This window comes from Heloderma suspectum, chromosome 4 (assembly GCF_057233095.1).
Source record: "Heloderma suspectum isolate Gila_16-S chromosome 4, 16-S_ref, whole genome shotgun sequence".
In the NCBI taxonomy this organism is placed as follows: domain Eukaryota; kingdom Metazoa; phylum Chordata; class Lepidosauria; order Squamata; family Helodermatidae; genus Heloderma; species Heloderma suspectum.
In genome coordinates, this window is record NC_139461.1 from 203,906,052 (window position 1) to 203,926,210 (window position 20,159).

Here is a 20,159-nt window from a genome sequence, read left to right on the forward strand (position 1 = left end):
GAAACTGCTTACCAAGTTAAGAGACGTTTTTAACTGGCAAATCACCTAACCAATTAATCACACAAACTCACTTAGTAGGAGCATATTCATGAGGTGCAAAAAACCCTTAAATGTTACTGAACAATGAGCAAATGTTTTGGATTTGCAGGCCAAGAAATGAAATGCCTTTTATATGGAAATTGGAACAGCTTTTTTCTGTGTTGGTTTTGTATTTTCAGGGTTTGCCTGGTCCTCCTGGAAACACAGGAGACAGAGGTCCTATGGGCGAGCCAGTAAGTTGATTTCTATATTCTTTGATAACACTTTTAAATGCCGTATTGAATTCCTTGGATAACAGATTTGGTATGTTACACTGTAATTAAGCATACATGTTAGAAGCAGCTATACTAAGGCTGCCATCCTGCTGTCCTTTGGAGGACACCCCTACCCCATAGGATAGAGCAGATCTCCCACTCAGAGAGATTGGTCCACCCTCGCAAGCTTCCCCATTGCAAGTGCTTCTGCATTCCATGTATGCAGCCCTCGCCTCTCTGACGCTGGTGCTCCAAACTTGGAGAGGGCAAAAGGAGGGCATGCCAGGGGCAGATTGGGAAAAGGCTTGGAGCTTGCTGATCCAAAGTCCACCCATTCCACTGACATCCACACAAACCAGTGGCAAAAATACACTACCCCTGGAGCTGGTGTAGTCAACTTTCCGCCCCTTGGAACCAGTGTGGGCAGGGGAGGGAAAGGAACCATGATAAGGAAACTGACAGGGAAGGAGGTAAAAACCCATTCCTGCACCCACCCCACCAGCGTGAGCCTGGCAGAGCATAGAAAAAGGCAGTTTGTCCACCTCAGAGCCTCCCTTCTTCCCATTGTGGGATTGCTCGATGAAACTGCCGCTCTACATACATTTATCTGGGAGTAAGTTCCGTTGAATTCAATATGACTTACTTCTGAGTAGACATGTGTAGGCTTGTTAATCTGTATTGAGCTCTATAATGGATCACGCCATACTAAATAGTACTTACAGTATGGTGTATTTTTTTTTTTTTTTATCATTTTAGCCTTTGGTAGCCACGAGAAAAATTCTGCCCATGTTGGTGTTTAGCCACTTCAACACAGAATAGGCCAGTCATTTGCACCCATCATCAATGGATGATGGTGCATTGAGCAGGGGGTTGGACTCGACTGCATTGAGTCGATGCATTCGACTCAATTCATTCAATGCATTCGAGTTGGATTCCTGCATTGAGCAGGGGGTTGGACTCGATGGCCTTGTAGGCCCCTTCCAACCCTACTATTCTATGATTCTATGATCACAGGAAAAAAATAGGCCAGTCATTTGCACCCATCATCACAGGAACTCTGACCACAACACCTAGATCAGGGACAGGAAATGTGGCCCTCCAGATCTTGTTGGACTACAACACCCATCATCTCTCACCATTGTTTATGCTGGCTAGGTCTGATGGGAGTTGCAGTCCACCAGCATCTGGAGGGCCACACATTTCCCAACCCTGTCCTAGATGATGTCACATCTCTTTCCATGAAGAGTTAATCCTCACTTTTGGCTTTTATGTGCTATATTTAAAGAGGTCCAATCAGAGACTGCTGATACTTCAACTAGTTTGGTTATGTATTGAGTCAGATCATTACCTTCTCTAGCTCAGTACTTTCTACTCTGTCAGGCAGTGGCTTTCCAGCAGAGATCTTTCCTGAGCTCTGGTAGCTGAAGTCCCTTAACTGAAGATGCTGGGAATTGAACAAATGACCTTTTGCATGCAGTGGGCTCTACTATTGAGTAATCCCCCCTCTCTTTTATTAATGTTAAACTAGTGGTACTCTATGCCATCCTAATGTGATGACCAAAAAATTGATTCTCTTTGGTCAGCTGGGATATTGGAGCTACTGGTGAGGAAGCAGGGGCGGGGGGGGGGATGATGATGAAAGAGAAAGACTTGCAGGGAGACTTCACCTGGGAGTACCAGCCCAACCTCACACCATAAAAAGAGGCACAGACTCCCTTCCCATACTGGGCCTACTATAAAGAGCATTCACTCCTCACCCCTTTTCCATTTGGAAGAGCAGCAAATCAGGAACTACCCAAGTCACGCCCCTCCAAGTTGGTCTCCAGGGTTGCTCACGTATTCCACTAGTTAAGCACTTTGTGGAGTTGTGGCAGGGACTGGGCCTCCTTACTTGCTTTGCAATTAATGATTGCTGCCCTGCCTACCCCACTCCTTGTCTTTTTATGGATTCACTCTCCTCCCCCACTTTGTGGCATAGGATTCAAAGATGCTGTTTCAAAGATGCATGTTTAAAAACAAAACAAAAGCTGTGTGTGCCAGTGCTGGTGTGCCCAGCAATAGCTTTAAAAATGCAGATGAAATTGGTGAGGCTTCCCAACATCTTGTCACTTTCACTGGAGATCAGAGGGGAGGGATGGTTCAGATAATGGCAGGGGGGCATGCAGGTGAAGGAGAAAGGCAGGGTTCAACAGCATCACCATCCACATTTAAAAATAAACACACACACACACACACACCCCTTCAAACCAGGTGAGAGAATGGCACTAGTCAGTTCACATCTTGAAGGTATCATGCTGTAATTGTGTTGGAGTCCTTAAAAATCATGATAAACCAGCACTTGAAAAAAAGGACAGCAGTGGGGAATAAATAATCATCAATACAAGAGGAAAAGGTTAGTATAAGAGCACCCACTGTTAAATGTATAACACAAAGTATATACTAGTTAAGCTGAGTAAGTGTAGGGGCATCTCAGACACCTAATATTTAATGTTTTTACAGCACATGGGTGCCACCAGGCATACATTCTCTCTTTTCTTTGAACTAAACGGTAACAGGGTTTTTATTCATACAGTAGTTGCTTTCACTTAATTTCATTCCAGACTGTAGACTGTTTAACAAAACAAGCCAGACAACAAATTAGGTCATATCTAAACACAGTCTGTATTAATCAAAAGAAGGACAGAAGGTAGATACAAGCTTATTTCTGGTCCAAGGCAGAAGAGGAGAGTCCTGAAAGTAATCTTTAGACTGAGCAGAAGTCTGATAGGTGCTAATGATAGAGGTATAGGTATAAAATGCTAAAAGCAATCCTTTCATTTATTTTCTTTCACAACAGTAGAGTTGGCTGAGTACACACTGTATCAGTTTCTATGAAAGAAATTCTGAATGGTATGCATACATAAGATTTTATTTAATACTAGGGACCAAGGGGACAACAAGGTGATGCTGGTCCTGTAGGAGAAACAGGCTTTGAGGTGAGAATCCTACCTTTTTTTTAACTCTATTATAGAAAACTGTTACAATAATGTTTGTTAATGCACTAAACTAGTGTGTTAATATTGTATGCTGTCTGTTGAATATCTATACCTTGTTTCTAAACCTGCCACATTCTGAGTATATAGAATATTAAGGCACTTGCTGGTGTTTCACACACTTCGTTCTGTATATTTGCAGAAGAATGGGTTAGGTCATACCTTGCCCGCACAGTCTACCCAAAGGCCAAACGCTTATTATAAATGCAAATAACTGCCACAGGCTTGGTGTCAGTTTATTGTGGAAAAAAACACATGTACATTTTGAATATTAGTTAAAGTTCTTTAAGCAAACCTAGGGGTTCCAAGGTGGCAAAAGAGAAGAGTGAGTAAATTAGAATTACCAGACACCCAACCTTACAACACAAGTGAATGGGAAGTGCAGAGGATGTAAGCAGGACACAAATCTGGTAGGTGAGAAGAAACAAGGATCATCAGTGGCCAGTGTTGACTTGGTTGAGATAAGAAGCATAGAGGCCAGTAGAAGCAAGAGTCTTCCATCACCTTTAAAGGGTACAGATGGGACATAATCCATGAACCCACTGTTAACTCAAGAACTTATGGGCAGTTGGAGTGGTGGAGGAAATAACTTGTGTTTCATTTTCTTTATTTCTGCCAGTCATATGATTCTCCTTGTGTGCTCCATGTTGCCTTTATCTGGGGAAGCATTCTGTGGTGGACAGTGGGATAATGTTAGTTATGTTTTCAATATAGGGTCCACCTGGCCCAGAGGGAGAACCAGGACTGCAAGGAGAACCAGGCACAAAGGTGACTGTTGGAATAGTTTATTTTAGAGGTGCCATTTGGGAGACGAAGAGAAGGGGCGGTTGACTCCCCACACATATACCTAATGTTTCAAGTGACATTTCATTATGTTTCAGGAACACCACGATTTCATATTCTTTCTGCCTTGAATAGATATTATTACAAATTAAGTGGGCCTACACAGACCAGCAATTCTTGTTTCAAAAAAAAAGAAAAGCTGACTGTCTTGTATTGATAGTATAGCGAGAAGTAAAAAAAGACAGAAAGTAATAGAATGCTGGCAAAACCCGGCTTCAGAATGCAAATTTGCCTGCTTGTAACACCCCTAAAGAATATGAGACGAGCATTATTTCTCCAGAATGGATAGGAAGAGGTTCATGTACACTGCCTTGGGCTCCTTGGAGGGAAAGTAGGATGTAAATGTAACCAATAAATGAATAAAAGTTCTTTTATAGCTCAGAATGAAAAATGAGGCTCTCCACATGCACATAGAGGAATGTTTAGCTCAAGTCTATTTTTAGTCTATCCTGGATAAAACTGCTGCTCACATGGAGCAAAGCAAATACCCTAAGGGAATGTTTAAGGCTGTAGGTACTGGTGTGCAAGTCCAGTGATACTCCCCAGAATTAGGAATGCCACCCCAGACATTATCTAACCAATCCCTGAGGAAGCTTCCTGATGCAGCCTGACAAAATCAGAGGCTTTGATGATAGTTTTTGCTGTCTTCCTCAGCCTGTTTAGTGAGACATTTAAGATGAAAAAGGAGTTCCTTCCAGATGACTGAATTGTGGGGAGGGGGTGTTCTCTGAAAATCACAGCATGTGGAAGGAAGTCTTTTTTTAGGGGATTCACAAGTCTCACTATAAGCACTCAAGGAAACACAGGCTGGGGGAGACCTAGCAAAACTGGCAATAAATGCCTCTGCGATTGTTTGTGGGGAGGTGACAAGAAGTGTCTTTAGAGCTCGGTTAGACAAACTCCGGGGGTATAGAGCTGCTTTTTCCCAATGATTAGGAGCGTTATTGGTCTTACCCTCTGTTTTGTAGAGTCTTTCAACTCTCTTTTGGCTTGTGTTTGCTTGCTCTATATGAGCAGCAATTTGTATCCAAGGGCCCATCTACATGGGAGTTTTCTCCGATGCTGCTGTGGCTTAAAGTTATTAGGGACACATGATGTTGTGGCCACTCTGCAACCACCCCAGAGTTTACCTGTGGGGAAGTTGCATTTTTGCAGAGTTCTTTTTCTCCATTGTTTTTCTTCAATTTGGCTGCCCTGCACTTCAGCTGCAGTGTGCCCATCCCTCCGCTTTAAATTTGGTATAATCGGGGCATTCCTAGGCATGTATCTTTCACCTGGCCCTGCCCTTGGTAACCTAGGTAACTAGAATAACTAGCCTGCCTTTCCAACACATCAAAGTGCTAGAGTGCTCTTTCGAGCCTTCAGAATCCCATTGCACTTCCTTTTCGCCAGTGGGAGTAATTAACCTCCATGACTATGCACTTCTTTGATGTTTGTGTCACTTCATTTCTGTGATGTTGTGTGAAGTCGCTTTTCTGATGTCTCATAACTTTGCTTCTCTGTGATGCTTGCAGTAAGGGCTTAAGGGCATAAGCCCTTATGTACATAAGGACTTACTCACAATAGCGATCTACTGCAGTCTTTGGATCATGGGATCAGAGAAGCCTGTCATTGCTAGCAGAGAGAATTGCCCAGGGAAGGAGAAAGGGGGATTGGAAGCTATAGCTCCAAGTTTGCTGGAATGGGGTGAAATTGGGGGGGGGGGGTGTCTCATAGGGAGCCTTCAGATGCTGCACTGTAGAATCATGATTTTGGCTTCTTCATGCAAAAATACGCACGTTGGGGAAAATTGGGGGATCTCTAACTCTGTGACAGTTTGCTGGAATGGAACTGTGAATTAGTTACTCTCCATTCATAATAACGTAGTAGCAGAGGGGAACCTGGACAGGGCCGGGGAAATAAGCCTCTCTCATTGGTTGAGCAGCCCCTGCCAGCTTGATGATGTTCAGTTCTACTCCCCCCACCCAACCCAGAAGTACGTTCCTTTCAAGCACTGTGTGACCCGTGAAAACTGGATTTTAAAGGTATGGTACACTCGGCTTTTCTTGCTTTGTGTGTCCCTCATGGACCAAAGCCGATTTCATGAAAATTTGGATAATGCTCCAACGTGCTTCTCATTCTGTTGTCATGAAGATCCCTCCGAGGACTAAAACGGTGGTATCTTAAGCCAATTTAATATAATACGACTGATACTATGATTTACAGTAGAACTCCTGGTGGGGCGGGGGAAATGCTTGCGTATTATTAATGACCCCTTTCTGAATCAACCTGAGAACAGCTTGTCCATAACGACAAAATAATATTTATTTAACTTAGCACCATTTTTGGCGGAAGGGGGATATACAATAAATAAGTAAGTAAGTAAACTTTAAGGGTCATAAAAAAACATCTAACTGAAGACTCCACTACCCTCTGGTGTGTTCATTAAGAAGAATCCTTGAGTTGATGGTAATGTTGCAGTAGGCTTAGAATGAATAATGCATAGATGTGTTCCGAGGAAACCTTCCTTTCCCCTGAAAATGGTCTTCTGCTTGTAATTTATATTGACTATATTACCGAGCTTATGTGTCCATTTTGCACCTGCGCAATTGGCATTCCTCAAAAGTTGGTGGAAAAGGCAGCAGTTAGATTGGAAGTTGGCAAACATTTGCTCTGTTGAAATTGACGTGAATTTCAGTTTTTAAAATGGATGTGTAATTTACTGAACAATACCTTGGTTCCTGAGTTCTGACTCCAGCAATCATGTTATTACTTACTGGGATTTGGATCCACTTGTACCTGAGAAGGAGAAGGCAGGCACTGACCTGCTGCCACTTCTGCATTCTCTACCATGTGCCCCACATTTGTAAACATCAAGTAGACATTCAAGGGGCAAGATGTCATAATGCACAGCATGCACAGAAAAAAGGGGAGTGTCACATAGTTGTCCAGGCAATGCACTGCCTTCGCCCAACTCTGCATTACAGTTCCCAAGCAGTCTTCCCAGAATGTGCATGCAACCTGGAAAGGAACTGCGCATTCGCAATATTTACATGCCTGCTGTATGCCCAGTACTATGTGTGAAACAAAGTCACATAAAGGCAAATTAGAATGTTATTGCTTGTGCTTGTTTTATAATCATATGACAACATGAAACATCTGTTGTATCAAAAATTATCATCATATTTTGATACGTTGTCTGTGGATTGTGTTGCATGTAACAGGGAGATGCTGGACCTGCTGGCAATGCTGGAGATCCAGGAGAACAAGGTTTAAGAGTAAGTGGTAAATATGAAACATGTTTTGGACTGAAAGACAGAGTTGTATGTTAAAAATACAAAGTAGTATGCAAATTATGTATTTAGAGAAAGGATGAAGAAGCCTCTTTGATTCCTATACATGGAAAAGTCTCAGCTCCACAGTGGATTAAATAGAGCCTTAAATATGATTGATTATGTATGAATAGCAAGGATGTATGGATTTTGTTTAATTGATTCTGTGTGTGTTCCGCGGATTGTCAGGCTTCTTTCATTCCATCATCTGCTCATTGACAAAATCAGATTTTTTCCCCTTCAGAAAAGTACACAAAAACATCCTCTGCAATATATGTAACTTTCACTGGTACACGATATTTTGTGTATTTCTGTTAGTGCTATACAGCAGAGGCTGAAGAGAGATTGGAGATGTATAAACCAGGGGGGGGGGGAGTTAATGAAAAGGCATATATATTAGCATATTTTCCACTAGCATACTTTCATACAACTAAATTTGCATACAATTCTCGAAAGCTAAAAAAATGGTCTACAAGTTTGCAGAATCTCTCACATCCCTAATGAATAGTGTAGAGGTCTTATTTTTGGAAAGCATTATAATACCAGTATAATAGGTATGAGGAGGCTTTGGTTCCAAACTTCTGACATGTTTTTTTCTGAACTAAAATTGGAAACATGCACCTGAGTAGGGTAACTTTTAAGAGCAAATTGGAATAAGAGCTACTTGCCCCCAGAGGAGGCCACCCCCATTGGTTTCTGGATCAGTGATCTTGGTGTGCCTGTTTATTGGAAGGAGGCAAGCCCATAGCAGTGACTCATGCACTTTGGACAATCAGAGGGTGAGAAGAAGCCACCATGGCTTCTTTTCCCTGCCCCACGCTTGTCACATGCGCACCTGCCATTTGCATAATTACCTGGGACGCCGCACAGATTACCATGTCATCCGAACCTGGTGCGGTGTGTGGCAGGGCTGGCTTCTTACCCACTCCACAGCCATGGTTTGTAGAGTGAGTAAGAAGCCAGCCCCGCTGCACACGAGGCTGTGTTCAGACAATGCAGCAACCCGCACAGTGTCACAGGTTGCAAATAGCGATCATGTGAGCGGCACATGCAGGGGTGGAGGAAGAAGCCACAGTGGCCTCCTCTGACTACAGGTAATTCTATTCTATCTCTGGGAGTGACTGAATGATTGAGTCACACCCAAAGGCAGCAGAATTAGCTGCCCCCAGCAGACATTAATTGCAAGCAATGAAGGCCAGAGAGTAAATCCATAGACACAGCAGGCAGCCTCCATGTAGGTGGGTACTTTGGGTTAACAGGAAACTTTAATTATTTTATATATTCCTCATAACACCCTAGCAGTTCTTCCACAGCGAGCTAATGTGCCCGAGTAACAGTTTTCGGAATAACTGCTGTAGGTATTTTAATTCAGATCAGAGTTGATTTTATTTTTATCTTGCCTATGTAATAAGTGAATCAAGGGGCAGGGTTAGACTTTGCTCTGCATTGAAAGAGAGAGGGAAGAGAGTATAATGACTATGTTGGTCTGAGAGAACCAAACACAAATGTTGAGTTCACATGTAATGTCAACAACCATGGCTTGATGTTATATGACCAAGCCTTGGACTTGCATCCTCCTCTCCTCCCTCCTTCCTTTCTGCACTCTGTTTCACTTCTTGGCTTTGTCTTTGGCACAAACCAAAGTTTATTATTGCATCTGAACTGGCAAAATATTATTTGTGCTTACCCTTCAAACCAGAAGTGGAAACCACAGTCAAACCACAGCTTACAATCTTGGGGCTTCTTCACATGGAGCTTTTATCCTGCTATTGAGATTGCTCACTCACAGAAGTGTGTGGGCCCGTTAGATAATGTCGTGAACCTCCAGGGCATCTCCTGCACTAAATAAACTTTATTCCATTGTGAAAAAGACCGGAGATAATGAGCTATCAAACTACCCGCTTGAGTTCCCTCTGAAAAAGGAAAAGCCGCAATAAGAGGAGCTGGACCAATGAAACATATGGACGACTCAGATAAGGAGGAAAGGTGGGGGCAGGAAGCCCATGTAAAGGGAGTCCGTAGTGATCCTGCATTTAAAACAGAAGTAGAAAGCCCAGTTTTAAATGCAGGATTTTAGGCTGGTGTAGAGATGCCCTTGGTTTGGAGTTCAAGTGCAAATAATCATTTGCCATTTTGGATGTAGTAGCAAACTATGGCTTGTGCTAAATAGGAAGTCAGGAAGGGAATTGGAGTATGTTAGGAGAGCAGGTAGGATGTGAGACTAAGGCTTGCTCATGAAACACCAGGACATATAACACCAAGCTATCCATGGTTTGGCATTAAATATGAACAGAGCCAGTGTCATTAAGAAACAACCGTCACTGGGCTTATTTTGCATATATTCAAACTCTAATTTAATTGTTACTGTCTTCACTTTCTACATTTGATTTCTGTCTGACTTCACTGCCTACAGTTCACATAGCCCCACCCTACACTCACAACCATGCAACCGAGATAACATTTCATGTATCTGATTGTGGACCTCATTGTGTTTATGACATTATAAATATGGAAGTTTATTTGGAAGTAAATTTGGCCACGGAAGTTTATGACAAAATAAATTTGTTAGTCTTTAAGGTGTGACGAGGCTGCTGTTTTTGGTATAACACAGACTAACATGGCCACCCCTCTGGAAATTTCTAAAGCTGAAATGCTTAACCAAAGAAATCTGTTTTGGGAACCAAAACCTGGTAATCATAGGCTCCTCTTCAATCGTTTAGGCAGGGGTGGGCAACATGTGTCCCTTCATACTTTTCTGCAACAACTCACTTCAGTTCTAGCCAGCATAGCCTGTGGCAAGGCGTGATGGGAGTTTTGGAAAAACATCTGGAGGAAAATGGGGAGGGAACTCCAGATGATGAAAAAAGGTTTATTAGTAGGCCCAATGCATTTTGGAAATCCTTCCTCAGGGGTCTATCAATACATCTTTTTTCAGCATCTGGTGTTTCCTCCTTTTTCCTGCTTGTGGTGCAATCCTGTATTGTCTGTTTTTTTTTTTTCCCAGAACATCTGGAGGGTGAGAGGTTGCCCACCACTGATATAGGTCTTTGAAGTTTTTACTGCATTTTAGGTTTCCAGAACTGTGACTTCTTCTCATGAGGTCAAAAACTTACATTATCATGTGGAAACAGTAAAATAATATCTTTATTCAAACCAAGCAAAATTCATGGGTGATCTTCCATGTCCCACCAAACTCTTCTTCAGGTTGGAAAAAGGTGTTTCTGGTACAGAACATGCTGGAACCCCATCTATAACCTTAGAATGATAATAGAAGAAGCCATCTGCAGATTAATTTGGAGTGTGATAGAGTAAAAAGCTCAAGTTGCACCAGGGCCGGCAGCCTATTGTCATCAATTTAAAATAATTCAAAAATGCTACATTGTTTTAGAAATGTGAAAGGAATATACTGCTTGCTAATAAACACCTTGGGGGAGCTGGGGGTGGCGACGGCCGACAGGAAGCTCTGGAGTGGGCTGGTCTATGAAGTCACAAAGAGTCAGAAGCGACTGAATGAATAAACAACAACAATAAACACATTCCCTTTCAACACAAACGTATCTTGAATTATGATGTATACCACAGAAATGTCCCATTTTTGTATATGTTAAGCCCTACTTTAAAAGTTAAAAAGTACTTTAATCTCCCTATTCTTTGCTCACCACCGCTCCACCCCCCATGCCTCAGGTATAGGGAGCTGAAATCCCCATCACACCCTCATGCACTGATCACTCTGCCAGGATTTGCTCAGGTGATTTAGCTTTATCTGTCCCAGCCTATTCCTTATCCTTTTCAGTTAGGTTTGTGGTAAATAAAACAAGATAGCTGCAGTCTCCCTCAGTGTACTGCCTGTCCTCACTCTGCATGTGTTGTTCCCTCTACTGTTCTACCCTGGGGTAATGTACCTCTGTTTGGGGTATTCGTATACCATTGTTTTTGGAAGTGACAACATTTGGATTGATTTCTTCTGAAAAATAGGGTGTGCCAGGACCACCAGGAGAAGATGGTGTCCAAGGGAAAGATGGATCAAAGGTACATTTTAACACAGTTAAAACTGCCCCAGCATAATGTTTTGTCCTGTGTTTCTTAAAATTAAGGATGTATTTAAAGCACTTAGCCAAAGCAATAATATTGCTGCATTAGCATACATAGAGGTACTCTATGTTATGTCCTGTTGATTACACTAGAGATGCTGCACTCACAGCAAGAAATCAGAGGAGCAAAAGGCACAGAAAATTCACCTCTTAGGACAATTCCTGCTCAAGAGAGCTGTTGCCATCACTCTTCACTATATTGTGGATGGAATATATTTCAAGCATGCTCTCCTGTGGTTTTATTAAGATCTGTACTGCAGTCTCCATATAGACTTGCAACAAACATTTGAAGGGTTAAGATCTTGCTCATATGCCTGGGAAGCAAATGAAAGGAATAGTTTTGGAAGCACACATAGAATTGTACAAGCCTGGAGCACATCTTAGCCAGGCTCACAACAGCAGTTCTCATTTAAAGCATGTTAAGCTTGCCCATTCTGCATCCCTCATATTGATGTCGGTGAGTTTGCAATAGGTTGTTTCTATCAGGAATGTTTTGCCCTTGTTCAAGGCCCACTCCCAAGGCCCTTCCACGTGGATTTCTCTGCAGGACTGGAAGTGCTCCTTCATCCTTCTGATTCCTTCAGTCCAAACTTTCATTGGCTGCATTTGCACATCACTTTAACCCAGGAATTGTGGCTCAATAAACCAGAATGTAAATGAGCAGTGTGCTGGTGCACACAACCTGTTTGTTCTTGCTTTGCCCCTCCCTTTGCATGAGCAGGTAAACCAGGAAAGAGAGAGGTTTGCATGATGTCCAAGCATGAATTATGGTTTACTGAACCTAAACAAACCAGGATTAGTCAGTCTTAAACCAAGCTATGTTGGTTTTCAAATCCTGGCTTGTTTGAGCACAGTAAGCTATAATCCCAGGTTTGGATGTCATGCAAGGCTCTCCCTTTCTTGGTTTATTTAGCTGCTTGTGCAAAGCAGAAGCAAACGGTCTGTGTAAGTGAACACACTGTTTGTTCACATTCTGGTTTATTAAGCCATAATTCTTGGTTTAAAGTGACATGTGAATGTGGCATAGTGTTCAGCCTGTGGTAGTTTCTGTCACTTTGTGATGATGACCCCAACCAGAGGGGGACTAGGGCAGCTCTATGTAACTTTTGTGGCTGGCTTTTTATAGCGATCACAGGGATGTCATCATGGGGAAAGAGAATCTCTTTTCCCTAAACACACTCTTTTGTGTATGTTTAGGAACACTCCCACACTCATTGTTGGGTGCTGCAGTGCCCAATCCAAATAGGGCAGGGGTACCCAACCTTTTTGGACCCATTGGTACACTTTTTGGACCCATTTTGGACCCATTGGAGCCTCCCTTGCACTATCTATGTATGTGCAGGTGTGAAAGTTGTTAAAGCAGGATAAAAACCAAAACAATTTCTAAATGTACATTATAATTGAGGTGGGTTTCACATTTGAATTACAAATACATTAAATACAAGAAACACATTTGTTGTTATGTGTGAAAGCATATTTCTCGTTCCTAATCCCTGTTAAAATGGAACAAAGTTTTGCACAATGGTTGTGCATAGTAAAGTAATGCCATCCCTTTTGACCTTTATTTATGTATATGGGTGCTTTAGGGGAGTGCAGGAGACAAAGGGCTTCCTGGAGAAGATGGTGAAAAAGGAGAGACTGGAATTCCAGGAGTTACAGGCATTTCAGGTGACCCTGGCATAAGGGGCATTCCAGTAAGTAATCTTAGAATTACTGTGCATTTAGCAAAAAATGTAACCTGTTTGCTCTGAAGTATCTTGGTTCTTAAGTATACTAAATGAGTATTCCCTCATTTGAGTCATGTAACAGGGGAATGCTGAGAATAATTTAAAAATATAAAACTTTTTATAAGCTCATAAAACAACATAAGCAGAGGAGTTATACTGACATCACCAGTGATGTCACAGGCACTATCCAATAGATGCCTATGATAGTCGTACACATGCATTACACAGAGTATTCACTGCTACAATTGCTACACTAGCCTGGGGAGGGAAAATGAGACTGCATTTTCCCAGGAACAAAATATTGTGGTCTGAGGGCTGGGATATGAATTGCCACATGGCAAGAACACTACCTTGGAGAAAGTTGTTATGATTCCTTTACCACTAAGTAGCAACTGCACAATTGTTGTACAGCAATTGTCTCTACAAGCCATGAGAGTTATGGCCAAACTTTTAACAGCTGAGTGGTTCATATGAAACACGTTGTTGATTCCAGCCCAGCTATACTTGGATGGAGTTATTTCTCACAGCTAGCACTAATTAACACTTTTGCTGGCAACCACGATAGTGGGACCACACAGTGGGTGGTTGTGGAGAATTAACTATGTCTCAGAATGACTTCAGTTATTAAGCAGTAGCACTTGTACCTCTACTCCCAGTTTTCTTGATTTCACACTTTTGTGCCACCACTTCAGACATTACACAGAAGCATGAAAACAGGAAGTGCACGTTCTCTTCTGCTTCCTGTTTCCACTGCTTGTTGAACATAAAAAGCCTCTCCCAGTCCTATGATCTCCAGCAAAACACTAGCTGATGCACAGAGCTGTTTTGCTTGCAGTGTTACAGCCTTCTAATGAAGTCAAATGATGGCAAATCCTGCTGTAGGGGTCTTGCTCAAGATCAAAGTTTTCCATATGCTGGTTTCTTTAAAAAATAAAAATAAAATGCGACCCAGACTATGCTTTAAAAATGTAGACCTTCAAGAGAACGTACATGATATCATAACAGACATCAATATAGGGCTGCAGTCCTATAGACATCTCCCTGAAGAAAGTCCCACTGAACTCAGTGGAACTTACTTGTGAGTAGTCATGTCTAGTCTATAAATGTTTCCTCCTTGCAATATCTCCTTTATAATCTATGTTCTGATTTATGTTCTATTTCTTCCTGATTCAACTCTTCTTTTTACTTTTAAGTGTGTATGTTAAAGGCAACAAACTACAATAAGACATCACAATAAATGTTTGGTATTGTCAGGAGCGGCCTCTTTCAGGCCTCTGGCCTGGCGGCCTCTTTCAGTCTACTTCAGTAGCTAACTCAAGACACAGACAAAAGGATTCTTTTCAAGGCTTTAATCCTTTTACAACTTAATGACTCTTTCAGATGCTAATCAACAGCGACTAAGCAAGGAACAGCAGAGTAGCCTATGCTCCAGGTTAGGCAGTTGGTCCCCGTTTGAAAGAGAATCATGGGAAGACCCTGAACATATGGGCTAGGGAGAGTTCCTCCCTCTTTCCCTTGGGTCCTCGGGACGCGACTGTTGCTTGCACGCCAAACGAGTGCTACGCCTCCTTTCTGTGCCCTCCAGCTGTCGTCGCTCCCAGCGTCGAGCATCCAGCAAGCCCCCCTCCCGCACTCTCTTGCTGCCAGGGTCACTGTCTATCTCAGGAATGCTGGCAGGAGGAATCTCTGCCAGCTGCTGTGCCTGTGAGAGATGAGCGCACTCCTCTCCCACGGATTGCTGTTCCTCCTCAGAATCAGAACTACTCTGGGGTTCTATCGGCTCAGTTTCCACCCTGACAGGTATTTAGTGTTAGCCCAGCTATTCAATCTTTGCATAAATTTCGCCAAAGTATTGCAAGTCGCATGTATGTTGCCCCGGCTCTGGGCGTTGAACTCTTAGGTTAGAGGTGCCAAGATAGTGATAAATCAGATTCAAAGGTTTACTTACAAAGAGACTTTATTGAGTAACTTACAGCACACAGGCATACCCAATGGGTTTTATACAATACATGTTAGCAATAAGGCAGCACAACAGCAGCAAGCGCCCGTAGCATTCATTCCCAGCGTATCCCCAAGGTATTGAAACAGATGCATGGACTGTTCTGCCTCAGGGTCAGACTAGACAAGACACCATTCCCACAATTAGGAATTGCGTAAACAACTTTTGAGAAGTAAATTGTTAGCATGGCGACACCTCATTAGTTTGGCCGTCGATGTGGCTGATATTTCATGATAGCCACATGGTTTAGAACAAACCAGAAATGTTCTCCTATACTTGTCTTTAATAATGTTATGCAAAGGAAAGCCAAAAGGGAAAAAAAGAAAAAAAATCTGGTCAGCTGCAACACATTTTATTCTATTTATTTTTCTTAATTACCAAGCATAATAGTAGTGTTTTGTTACGAATCAATTAATGTGCCTAATCTGGAAAGTAGCTGTTTATGAAAAATATCTGCTGAAAACTCTTTTACTCTGGCTGCAGTATTTGTTTTCGTAGTATGACAACCAATAGCTTCTTTCCATCCCCAAATTACTATTTCTTGTAGCCATAAAAATCTGACACTGGGGATGGGAAATTAAACAAAGTTTTGAAACATAACAACCATCCACTTAGTATATACAAAGAATACTAATGAGACCAAAAAATCCCTCAAATATGGAATCCCAGTTTTCCAGAGTGATTTACCCAATGGATCTTGCAGTTCATTTGAGTAATGACAGGTAATAGTGTTTGTACCTAGGCTAGGAACTGTGGTCCCCAATATGAAGCTGTGAAGGGTTTCTCAGTGATGAGAGCCAGGTGAACTGGGATTTCCAGGAGGAGAGGCAGAGCAACCCAGTGACTGCCTAGGACAGTTCACTCCTCCCCTCCTACCACAAATATTGCTGTATATTGATGCCATGGAAGGTGTAGGTGAGTATGTTGATGGGAGGACAGTAGCTGTTCTCTGTGATCTTCCAAACCACCCAAAATATGATCGGTGGTAATATTTCAGTATTAAAGTACTAAATATAAGATGTGATGGTGCTTGAGCCTTAGTTTTGCACCATGTTAATGCAAATCCTTAACAGCCTCCCATCCAACCTGGTACCGTCCAGATGTTTTGGCCTCCAGCTTTCTGCATTCCTAACCACTGGCCATGCTGGTGAGAGTTGAGGTCCAAAACATCTGGGGGGCATCAGGTTGGGGAAGGCTGCCTTAACATCTTGTTCTCCTTTAAAAGCTTTCCCGATCTAGTACTTGTGGGGGTGTTTTAATATGACCTGGATTGCTCTGGGGAAAACATGGAGGCTGGACATATTTCTGCTTCAGTGGGTTGGTACCTGGCTTAGTGAGTAACTGGCTGCTGTCTTGCTCATCTAAACCTGCTGTCCGGAGCTGTAATACATCTACAAGTACATCTACTTTCACTAGAAAGCTTTCCCTGGCCTGGATTCAACATACTTCAGTCCTTCCCTGTTCAAATATACTGTTTGCTAGATGGAGAGTTTGGCTTGAACACAAAATTTATTTTAGTCTGCAGCTGTTGTTTTCTGTCCAGACATGTTAGATTTTGTTGCAGTTTCTACTGGCTTGATAAAAATAATCAAGATGATATCACTACACTCCAAAATGGAACAATCATACTAATGTGTTTAAGACCAAATTTAATAAAATTCATTTTTAATTTTAAAAGCCTTTCTAGTATTATGTAATGCACAATACAGTTTAAACATGTCCTCAAAGCTTTCTTCCTTCATGACAAATACTACAGGGACATGAAGGAGCTCCAGGAAGTCCAGGTCAAAGGGGCCGTCCAGGAAAAAAGGTAATTACTCTTAGTATGTTAGCTTATTTGTATTGCAAATAAATTATCTTTAATTAGGGAACCAGCATTTTTCATTAATAAATGGGGAGACTGTCAGTTTTAAAAGAGAATGTTTATAGAATGTTGTGACCATATTGCCTTTCCAGTGCAGTTTGCATTTAGCATAATATTTTATTCTATTCTTCTCCCAACCTCTCCAATTAGGGAGAAAAGGGACAACATGGCCCCCCAGGAGAGACTGGAGCCACAGGTGACCCTGGCCAGACTGGAGAAATTGGTCCGAAGGGTTCAAGAGGAACTAAAGGCCCATTGGTTGGTACAGTATTCATTTATACTGAGAAGTCATATAATTATGTATCAGAGGAGCTGACTCTGTATTAGAAAATGTTTTACTCCATGCATGAATGTGCAGGCAGAATGAGTGAAAGATGCTGAGTAGCCTGTTCTGTTCATTATACTCATTTGGAGAACGCAATTTGATGCTTAAGGCACTTTCAAGATCTGGATGTTATTGCCATCTCCACCACTAACTTGGTATTCTATCACAATTGCTCCTCCTCCCTTGTAAGTAAGAGCAACAACTCAGTACTACCACGTGATTTGCAAGCAGAAGATGCGATGTTAAACCCCCATATCTCCAGTTAAAAGGATGCTGGGTAGCAGGTTAGTAAAGACCTTTTCCAGAGGCCTTGGAGAGTTGCAGTCCTGAGTTAGATGGACCAATGATCTGACTTGCTGTATGGCAGCTTCTTTCATTTTTAAACTTATTACATTTATATCCCACTTTCCTACAATGTACCCAGTTCTTTCCCCTCACTTTTACCCTCACAACAACCCTGTGAGGTGGTTAGGCTCAGAGACAGAAAGAAAGGCTAGCCTAAGGACCCCAAGTAAATTTCATGGCTGAGTGTGGATTTGAACTTTAGCCTCCTTGGCCCACTATACCACATTGCTCTTGTGTTCATATGAACTCTTGATGAACTTCTTTGCCTATAATTACATTCATTAAAGTAAAAGGCTTGTTTTAAGTGCATGTACTTATTTTTAAAAACGTTGCTCTGCGCAGGTACACTTTGAAATGGCATATTCGAAGGAACAACTGCTTTTTGTTTCACCAGTTATCTTTACCTACATATTATTATATATGCTTTACCTATATTTATGTATAAGTATTATTTATGATTAAAATATCCTGAAGTTGGCCTTTTAGTTCTAAGTTGCATTGCTCTGGAGTCTCTGTGAGGCTGATTTTAAAGTAGTTATGGGAATCTTTATGTTTACACCAGTTTGGATGCTTTTTAGGAGAGAAGCAGTTAGTAAGATCACAAAAGTTGGGTTAGGCTATTAGAACCATTACTTTTTATTCTCTATCAGATGCATACTTGTTCAGATACATATGTGATACAGCAAAGCCTTCAAGCAAAGTTTCACAACTGCCAAAGTTCGACACATTATGCCTGCCCTGGCCCCTAAGCACAGCCCCTGCCATGGTGACCCCCATGAGGGAGAGGTCTGTCCACTTCATTCCCCTGAGGGGGGGCTGCTCAGCAGAAGAGGGGAGGGGGCAACCGTATAACTCTTTCCCTAAGACTGCTTCCTCCTGGCTTCAAACTGTCTGAACTGCAGAACTATGTCCTGGTTAAGAAAGTCTTCCCTGCACTGCCTGAATATGGTACTGCAGGTTTCAACCTCACAGACACATTTAAATTAATTATAAGTAATTCATTTCAAGAAACAAATAACCCTGAGGTGTACACCCATAAGTCCCCCTTAGTCTGCATGGCAAGTTTCAGATGTCTAGGTTTCACAGTCTTGGAGCTTCAAGTGTCTAGGTTTCACAGTCTTGGAGGATATACAAACAAACTGCTACACTGAAGGAGTACATCTTTAAAAATTTTGATTGGCTGCCATTTTGTTTCAAGACAGGGGACAGAATTTTCACTATGCCTAAAACCATCCCAGATAGAGGGATAACAAATCCTGAAAGTTTCATAACAATCAGATGTACGATTTTCGAGTCCATCGAGGACATACAGACAAACACTTCCTGATAGATAGATAGATAGATAGATAGATAGATAGATAGATTACATTTAAAAATGCATTCAGTATGGTCTGGCCAGGGTTCAGCATATTGACTTCAGTGGTGAGTTAAGCATATACTTAACACTCTCCATTTGAAATCAGTGGAATTTATATATACTTAACTCTGGTTCAGTCAAGCCCCATGTATTTTTCTGAACCGGAAGTGATAGGTGAGCTGACAGTTTGACTAATGAAATGATTAAAATCTACTTGTTGCTGGTTATACTTGTACAGGGACATTTAGGATCCATGGGATCTACAGGAGAACCAGGAATTCCAGGTTATGGGGTATGATACATTTGCAGAATGCATTCATGTGTCTGTCTGTATTTTTTCTATTGAGTTTCTATTATGTTAACTGTCATCAATGTATATTGTACTTCAGTTATCAGGGCCTATTGGCCCGTGCAATAAACATTCAACCTCTTTGGTATATATAGTTGTCTGTGTGTGTATATTGCATGTATAGTTGCCAGGTTGTCATCTGTAGATCGATGATATGTATTTAATCATCCAATGAAGAAGGATGCTCAGAAACTCTTTCTTCCCATTTTGCTCCTAGTCTTTTTGTCCTGTCCTTGCCACTCTTGAACACACCTGGAATCCTGTTCACTATAACAGGATGTAAGGGCTGGGGGGAAATGCGGGGAAGAAGCCATGATTGCTGAACCTCCTCCTTTTCCAGGAGATTTACAGGCATACTATCAATCTCTGGGTTACAGCCTGACAACCCTAAGCCCATGAAATGTCCACTGAATGCTTCCCAGGATTTCATCTCACATGTCCTTCAGTATCTACAAAGAGGCATTGATACTGAAGTTTTGGTAATATGCATGCTTATATAGAAAGAATCAGGAGTTCTTTGATTGGTGGACAGCCTTAGTAAGAATGTGTGATTTTTTTGTGGGGCGTGAGATCTTTAAAAACTCAAACTTTGTCCTTTCCTGTCCTACTTGAGAATAGCCATT

General features: G+C 41.8%; 1 protein-coding gene across 1 annotated transcript in view; it reads left to right on the forward strand.

Moving 5' to 3' along the window:
- COL24A1 (collagen type XXIV alpha 1 chain) overlaps nt 1-20,159 on the forward strand; it is a 223,565-nt gene that overhangs the window by 158,699 nt on the left and 44,707 nt on the right. The window contains exons 32-40 of the mRNA XM_084852036.1: nt 219-272; nt 3,215-3,268; nt 4,040-4,093; nt 7,372-7,425; nt 11,455-11,508; nt 13,157-13,264; nt 17,053-17,106; nt 17,311-17,418; nt 19,426-19,479. Of these exons, the coding sequence (XP_084708162.1) occupies nt 219-272; nt 3,215-3,268; nt 4,040-4,093; nt 7,372-7,425; nt 11,455-11,508; nt 13,157-13,264; nt 17,053-17,106; nt 17,311-17,418; nt 19,426-19,479 (594 nt within the window). The remainder of the gene's footprint in view (nt 1-218; nt 273-3,214; nt 3,269-4,039; nt 4,094-7,371; nt 7,426-11,454; nt 11,509-13,156; nt 13,265-17,052; nt 17,107-17,310; nt 17,419-19,425; nt 19,480-20,159) is intronic.